Raw genomic sequence first — 8,316 nt, forward strand, 5'->3', positions numbered from 1 at the left:
GCATAATAAATGAAAGACTCATGGCATAGATCTGTATTCTTTCTTTCAATCTGAAGAGAGAGAAGGGACCACCCCAGAATCAACTTATAAATTGAGTTGGCCACAATGGATGGATTTGAGGGGCAGTGTACTACAAGGGGTTAAGCATTTGTGCCCTGGAGCCAGATATCTGGATTAAATCCCAGCTTTATTATATACTGGCTGTGTGACACAAAGACAGTTAAAAAATGTTTTTCTGAGCCTCAGTTTCCTATTTGAAAATTGAGAACTAATTAGCTTTTGTACTTCTTACAACATTTAAAATGAAGTAGTATTTCCTAATGCAATCTATTAAAAAGGAGAAATTCTATTTATCCATGGCTTAATGTCATTGTAGCCAGGAACTGATTACAGTTAGGGAAAAAGCATTCTAACTTCATAAATACTTGGAGGTTTATGTTAAGTTTTAAATAGAATCTTTCTCTGTCACCGAACATATTTGAAAACATGAATTTCACATTGCATTCTCTTTAAATAGTATTGTAACAATTGGCATTGCCAGTAGAAATAGTGAATTCCAGAAGAGAAGATCATTGTATTCCTGACCATAGCCCATGATAAATATTTGTTGAATTAATGATAGAACCAAGCAATCTGATACCTTTAGACATGTTGGCGTGGCTTATCAAAGATATATTATTTTTAAAGAGGACTGAACAGTTCTCTGGAATATGTGGAAGTATTATTAAAATTCTTCCATTCTCAGGAAAGAAAATGGGATGGCTGAAAAAAGGACTTGAAGGGACAAGCCTCTAATGCTGGCCTTAGGGAGGGCTGCTGATTGGTCCTGTCTTTGAAAACAGTGTATGCTATGCTACAAAAAGGGGTTTCTAAGCTGTAGTAGACTCTGGGGCCAGTGCTGGTAATGAGATTATTTTAGGTATAGACAAATGAATATTTTTATGTAATGGCTATATATTTAGTAGGTATTTTCTTAATTAATTTAAAGAGATTATATTTATTTGAGAGAGAGACAGAGAGAGAGCATGAGCACAGGGGAGGGGCAGAGAGAGAAGCAGGCTCTGCACCGGTCAGGGACCCTGATGTGGGGCTTGATCCTAGAACCCCAAATGAGCCACCCAGGCACCCTATTTAGTAGATACTTAAAAAATTCAACTAATGCATCATATAGATCCAGTCTATTTCTACTTCATTTTTAAAAAAATATTTTATTCACTTCTTTGAAAGAGAGAAAGAGAGGAGAGAGTGAGCAGGAGCAGGGGGAGGGGTGGAAGGAGAAGCAGAACCCCTGCCCATGCAGGGCTCAGTGCAGGGCCCCAGGATCATGACCTGAGCCCAAGGCAGGTGCTCAAATGACTGAGCCACCCCGGTGTCCCTGTATTCCCACTTCGGAGAAGAGCTCCCAGACTCTTCTCTGGGGGAAATGCTGCTGCATCATGGGTGCCAGTCTTGGTGGGACTGTTAATCAAGATGCTTCTTGTGTTGCTGGCCAAGGCATGGGACAAATGTCTGCTGTGTTTCTAAACTTCCAGTGAAATGATACAAGTTTTGTTTGGTCAGCCCTATAACTGCATAAGTCCTGCTACCTCTAGTCCTGGGGCTGTCTTAGCTGATCATCCCCAGCATCCACTTCTGCTCATCCTTCCATCTTAGGAGCTGTCCTGAATTTTTCCAATATGCTGTTTAAAAAATTTTCAATTCTATGTAACTACAGTAAGTTTTTGCTAATTAAATTAAAAAATTCTCTTTTACCTTGGATGTCATTGCTTCAGAAAAATTTATGTTTTAACATTAAACATGAGTTTTTAAAGGAAAACATAAATGATATGCAAATGATATGCAGATACAGTAACAATTGTGAAGCTTGGCAAATGGCTAATGGTTGCGAAGCATCATTACAAATATTGACATTAGTAATGAGCTTCCTGGGTGCGGTTAGGAATTAAAATTGGGGTACCTTGAAAAGCCATTTAAAAAGAGCATCAAAGATTATAATATTGGGATGATCTGGTAAGAAAAAATATGGACTTGATATGAATAAAACATTAATTAGTAAGTTACTAATGGTCTTGAAGGTCTAGAACAGATACGTTTTGAAGAGCGAGTGGTATTATTTCCTTGTTCAAGGTCAGGCTTTTTTTTTTTTTTTTTTCAAATAAAAACACTTCTTTGCCTGTATCAGAGAAAACTGTTTTTCTTTTTCTGAGTGACTTATTTTATTTTTGACATTATCTTTTCCCCAGTTAGTAAAACACCAAAAGTATAAATCTCTGTCAATCAAATCAAGGATCAGTGCTGCATTAAAGGTGTGTGTGTGTGTGTGCACGCGCATGCACACACATGCCTATATTTGTGTTTGAACTGGAACCATGCATCAGAGTCTGGTTATTTTTTTGTTAGTACTGCTAATGATTTCAGTCCTGCTTTTTCTGGACACATTGTTAGAAATGCCGTGAATTCCTTCGTGTCCCAACTCCAAGAAACAAGTTTTGACTTTTCTGTTGTCCCTCTCACTTTTAGGCTCTCTGGGTTTTGGTTTGGGGTCAAAACATTTGGATATGAAGACTTTTATCCCAGTAGTCTTGCTTTTTTATCTGATGCTTTCATTTTTATTTGAAAAATATAAATTTAAAATTTTGAGGTGTGTGTTGGGCTAAATAAGATTTAGACACCTGAACATGTTTTCGGCGATTATGTCTTCTCAGTGATGCCTCCCAAGGAAATAATGATCAGAAATGCAGATCACTTCTAACCCCCTGAATAGTCCACTGTGGGAAAAGAAAGGGTCAGGTAGTGGAGATTTCACTTTGAAATGATGAGACACCATATAATCGACTATGTTTCCAATATGACCTTTATTGAGCAATTACTGCTGTGACGTTTAACATCAATCAACGAAAGGTTGCAAACTGTGCATGTCAACGAGGTTCTCCCATGAACAAAAGTCCTTTTTAAATGCACCAGTGAGGTAAACATAATTATTCATATATAGCTTTCTTAAGGCTAAGAGAGTTCTGTGTTTCATTTATTATTTTTGGCTCAGTTGGTTCTTTGCATAATACATCTCAATACATCCCCCCCTTGAGTGCCCCCCTTCCAACAGCTTAGGAAATTGGCCAACTCCCCAGGTACATACAGTATCATGCATTTTAATCACCCAAAGACTGAGGAGGGAGCACCCTGAGCTTGCATGCAGTTCCCTCATATTGCACAAAGTAAAATACAATGTCTGGAGCCCCCATGGGAGAACCCGTTCTGTTTTGAAGCTGTCAATCACATGCATATTAAAATTGTCATATGGCTTAACCTTTTGCAATGGACTCAAATGTTAGTCACTCTGGGTGACTTCCTTTACTATGGCGTGTGAAGTGACCTTCTCTACCTTTTTGGTAGACACTAGCTTCTCCTCAAAGGTCTCTTCATGCTCTTCGACCTTTTGAGTGACGGTTACAGATTTAGTGATGTATTTGGTAGCACCATCGCCCCCCTCACTGGTGATTTTTTCTATCTTTTTGGTCACCACCACTTTTTCCTCACCTCTGTCTCCCCCCTTCTTTTCATCGGCTGGGCTTAAGTCAAGCCCATTGGTGACAACCCCTTTCTCCTCTTCTCCCCCACTGCCTTTCTCCTTAGTTTCCTGCTCTTCCTCCTTTCCTTCCACCTCCCCATTTACCGCTATGTCTTCCTTCCTGGATTCCTTGGAACCCTGGTCACCCCCTTCCTCCTCACTTCCTCCTTCCCCTTCCGCCTTCTCCTTCTCTTTCTCCTTCTCCTGTGGCTGTGGCTTCTCCTCTTTGGCATCTTTCTCCAAGCTCACCTTTACTGATTTGGTGACGGTGCTCACCTCCTCCACCACTTCCTCCTTTACCGGGGACTCTGCCTTCTTCTTCTCGGGCACATCTTTTGGCTTCTCCTCCTTTTTCTCCACCTTCTCTTCCTTGGGAGATTCCTTTACTTCTTCTTTCTTTTCTTCCTCCACTTTCTCTTCTTCCTTTTTCTGTTCGCCTTTCTCAGCTCCAGCTTCGGCTTTTGGCTTTACCTCTTCCACTGGGGATTTTGGCATGGGAGACTTGGCTTTCTCTGGTTTTTCCACCTTGGCTTCTGCCACCGGCTCCTCCTTGGGAGCCACCTCTTCACGTTTTTCTTCAATTTTCTTTTCATCCTTAGCTTCGGCTTCCTCTCCTTCACCTTCGGCCTCCGTTTCTCCTTCTTCCTCCTGTTCGCCTTCTTCTTTTTCACTAGAACCTTCCTTCTCGGATCCTCCTTCTTCAGCTTGGTCTGATTTAGCCCCCTCCTCTTCCTCCTCTTCTTCCTCTTGGCCTTCCTCTTCCTCCTTTTCACCTTCCTCCTCCTCTTTAAGTTCAGGGGCAGCCGCTTTCACTGGAGACTTTTTGGTAGCTACCACTTCTTCTTCGGCTTGCTCCTCTTCCTTTTCTTCTGCCTCTTCTTCCTTCTCTTCTTTCATGGACACTGCCAGCTCCTCTGCAATGGCTGTCAGGGCTTCTTCCATTTCTGATTTCTCATCTTCCACTTTGGTTTCCTCTATGATCTCCTCGACAAATTTGTGTTGGACCTTTAGCTTAGGAGCCTCTACCTTGGTTTTCTGAATCTTACTGGATATTGTGACTGAGGGCTGTCGGTGTGTATACAGCGGTCCAGTGATGCTTCCTGCAAATGTGCTAAATCTGGTCTCTTCACCCTCCAGTAGTTTTCTAAGGATCAAGTCAAAAAAAGACAAGACATAATTAAGATCTCTGTGGCCTTCTGAGTTTCATTATGTTATGGGCGATGCAGCAAACACCTTTCAACAAAAATAATCACATGAATAAAAGATTCCGTTAAGCCTGTGTAATACCTGTTATCATTTCACTCGTCCAAGGTATCATATCCAGAGATTCTCATGGACCACCAGCCAGTCACCTGCCGCAGCGACTGACCACACCCAATAGTCCACTCACACACCCAGCCACCGAATCTCAGCTCTGCAGCAGTCTATTTGCTGCACCATGAATATGCTGAAAAGCTCTCCCATGGTCAAAAAAGCCTTAGTGACCTTCCTGAGCATTTGGACTTTCAGGATGGCCACTAAATTTCTTTTAGCAAATATAATGTTCGACAAATCTAGAAAAGTGTTTAGTATATATCAGAATTTCGGGTATATCAAGTTATAGACTGGTCTGCAATTTTAATATAAAGTGTCTATTTAATATAAGTATTCAACTTTCCTGAAAAAAAAAAAAAGAGATAGCTCTGAATATAATCTATTCCTGCAATGTTACAATGATGACCTTTTGGAGGTAGAAAAACTGTTTAGTCAAGGATTTTCTCCTGTGAAGTTAGTCAACAGTAAGGTGACATCAGTTAGCAGAGCTATAATCTGTTGTTTTTTTGTTTTGTTTTCTCTCTCTGGTTGAATATCTGGGTCTGTAGATATAAATCTACATAAAACAGAATACACATATTTTCTCTCTCTCCTCCCCCTCTCTCTATTCTATCTAATATATTCTATCTATCTATCTCTCTCTCTATCTCTCCATCCTATCAATCTATGGCTGTTCTTAGCCAGATGATGGCAATAGTAAGCTGTAACAGAGAAACAGAGACATTGAATGTCCTGGAATCTGTCCTTGACATTATAAAGTCGAAAAGCTGAAAGCACTGTATGAAATATTAAAAACTAAAATTCCGTTTTTGTTTCAAACAGTTGGAAAACATCTCTCACTAAAATAAAAAAGTTTGAGGGTAATCAGCGCCCTCCCTCAAAACATTGTGTCTAGATACCTATTTTAATGAATGTTTACCCTTTAAATCTGTATGGAGTAGTAGAACCACATTTACAGTTCTTTAGAATAGTTTTTTTTTTCTTCTTTGTTTGGTTTTGTTTTAATTAAGAAAGCAAGCCAGGCCCTGACTTAAGATCCCTGCCACCTGCTTGCTTGAACTCAAGTGATGGGGGTCCTGTCGGCGCAGCCTCCGCAGTGCGGTGTTTCGGCCGGGTGGGGAGTGAGCACGGTACCTGTACGCAGCGATCTCAATATCCAGAGCCATCTTGACGTTGAGGAGGTCCTGGTATTCTCGCAAATGACGAGCCATTTCCCACTTTGTGCCCCGAAGCTCATTTTCCAACTGCTGGATGGTGTCCTGAAAGAGACACAGCCAGAGAGACTCAGCCCTCCGCCAGCCAACTTCTCTCTGCAAAACCACTTGCCGCCCCTCCCCCCACGTCCCTCCAGTTCTGCAAACCCCGGTAGCTCCCGGCCCCTTAAAAACACAAACACGAAAACCACGGAGGAATTCATCGAATACACAAACGAACAGGATCAACCGGACAGGAGGAGATTTCCTGGGCACAACCCCATGCAGTAAGACTCCAGGAAACAAACGTGTTTGGGGAACACCTCTGCGCCCATCGGGCCTTCCTCCTCTGAGCCCTTTTGGGCTGAGTTCTGACCACGGGCCAGAAAAGTTGAGAACACGCGCGTTCCTGCCCCGGCCATCGTAAAGGCGCCGCTCCGTCAACCCCCCACACGTGCGCCCTACCCTCCGGCGTTGAGACCAGAACTCCCCGAGCTTTGCAAAAGGGCGGGGCTCCCGGGGAGCCCGAGCCGGCGGGCGGGGGAGGCGTGGGGGCGGGCTGCGGAGGGGCGGGGACGCGGGGCGCCCCTGCCTCGCTCGGCGTCGCGCGCGCACTGGGCTGCGGCCGCCAGGGAGCGCGGCGGAGAGCCCGCCGGGTCGCGTGCCCGAGCGCCGGGGGCGCGCGGCGCTGGCTCTGGCGCTGGCGCAGGGCGGCCGCGCAGCCGCGGTCCCTACCTGGTAGCTGCTGAGATCGTGGTTATGGCGCTCCTCGATGTCGCTGAGCTGCCGCTCCAGGGACTCCTTGGTGCCGCGCACCGACTCGAGCTCGATGCTCTTGGACTGCAGCTGGCGCCGGTACTCGGCGATCTCCTCCTTGGCGGAGCGGATGGCCTCCTTGTTCTGCTCGGCCGCCTCGGTCAGCTTGGCGTAGCGGCACTTAAACCACTCTTCGGCCTGGTGCATGTTCTGGTCGGAGTGGCATTCGAGCTGGGAGCGGATCTCCTTCAGCGCCGACGAGATGTCTGTCTTCAGGTAGTCTTTGCGCTCCACCGTGATGTGCGACGCCTGGATCTGGGCCAACAGGTCGGCCACCTCCTCCTCGTGGTTGCTCCGCAGGAAGGCCACCTCGTCCTGCAGCGACTGCACCTTCTTGTCCAGCTCCACCCTGACCAGCGACGCCTCCTCGATGTCTTTGCGCAGCGCGCGGATGGCCGCCTCGGTGTCGTCGCGCAGCCGTGCCTCCTCCTCGAAGCGCTCCTTGAGCCGGTGGATGTCTTCCTCCAGGTGGTCCGAGTCCAGCTGCACCTGAGCCTTCTCATGGTTCACCAGCTCGAGGGTGGCGCGCAGCTCGCGGATCTCCTGGTCGTACGCGTCGCCCAGCTGGGCGTGCGAGGCCTGCTTCTGCCGCAGCGCCTGGATCTCCGCCTCGATCTCCTTGTTCTGCTGCTCCAGGTAGTGCACCTTCTCGATGTAGCCCGCGAAGCGGTCGTTCAGCCCCTGCAGCTGTTCCTTCTCGTTGGAGCGGGACAGCTTGTAGTCTCCGCCCGGCCCGGCGCCGCCGTTGAGCAGCGACGAGGACTGGCTGAAATCGAGGCTGCTCTCGGCAGAGCTGAGCATAGCCGAGCTGTAGGCGAGGCGCGGGGCAAGCGCGCTGCGCTTGTAGGAGGAGGACACGGTGCTGGGCGAGCCGCGGGACCACGACTGCGAGCGGAAGCCGCTGGACGGGGAGCCGCTGACGCGGCTGAAGCTGGAGCGGGTCTCGGTGACCCGCCGGTAGGCGGACGGGTTGCCCAGCGAGTCCAACGTGTAGCTCATCTTGGAGGCCTCGGGGCGTGTGGCTGTCACAGCGTTCTGCTGGGCTCGCCGCAGCCCATTTATAGCCGCGGCGGCTGGTCCCGGGCCAGGGCCCCGCCCCGTGGAGGCGGCGGCCGAGGAGGCGGGGACTGCGGGCCCCGGGCCGGGGGAGACGAGGGGGGCACAGGCAGCCTAGCGGTGATTCAGCGCCAGCTCCACGTGGGCCCGCGCCGCACCGGACCCCGGACTTCGCTGCCCGGCCCCTCCCCCAACTCTCCTCGCTGTCCCAGACCACTTGTCGCCCATCGAGCCCCCTCTCTCCGTTTCCCTTCGCCTTCGGATTGCATCTTGCACCCTCGGCGCGAGTGTGCACCCAACGCCCTTTCTTTGTCTAGTCACTCTTATGCCACATCGGGCACTCTTCTCCCGACCCCCTGGCCACCCGCG

General features: G+C 47.8%; 1 protein-coding gene across 2 annotated transcripts; it reads right to left on the reverse strand.

Annotated features, from left to right (window-relative positions):
- Window positions 1–2,836: 2,836 nt before the first annotated feature.
- NEFM (neurofilament medium) lies at window positions 2,837–7,940 on the reverse strand. 2 transcript variants are annotated; one of them, XM_038573782.1, is made up of 3 exons: window positions 6,811–7,940; window positions 6,017–6,141; window positions 2,837–4,712 (listed from the first exon to the last, which is right to left on the reverse strand). In XM_038573782.1, exons 1-3 carry the CDS (start codon window positions 7,888–7,890, stop codon window positions 3,329–3,331), a joined length of 2,589 nt encoding a protein of 862 aa, XP_038429710.1. In that variant the 5' UTR covers window positions 7,891–7,940; the 3' UTR covers window positions 2,837–3,328. The 2 variants fall into 2 exon arrangements, with proteins under 2 accessions (XP_038429710.1, XP_038429711.1); XM_038573783.1 differs by lacking the exon at window positions 6,811–7,940 and adding an exon at window positions 6,541–6,563.
- Between the last annotated feature and the right edge of the window lie 376 nt (window positions 7,941–8,316).

Source organism: Canis lupus, chromosome 25 (genome assembly GCF_011100685.1).
Source record: "Canis lupus familiaris isolate Mischka breed German Shepherd chromosome 25, alternate assembly UU_Cfam_GSD_1.0, whole genome shotgun sequence".
NCBI lineage: Eukaryota > Metazoa > Chordata > Mammalia > Carnivora > Canidae > Canis > Canis lupus.

Coding starts and splice junctions, on each gene's coding strand:
- NEFM (XM_038573782.1), bottom strand. CDS start 7,890: ATGAGCTACACGTTGGACTCGCTGGGCAACCCGTCCGCCTACCGGCGG. Junction 6,142..6,810: donor ACGATCTCAGCAGCTACCAG/GTAGGGACCGCG, acceptor TGTCTCTTTCAG/GACACCATCCAGCAGTTGGA. Junction 4,713..6,016: donor ATTGAGATCGCTGCGTACAG/GTACCGTGCTCA, acceptor CTTGATCCTTAG/AAAACTACTGGAGGGTGAAG.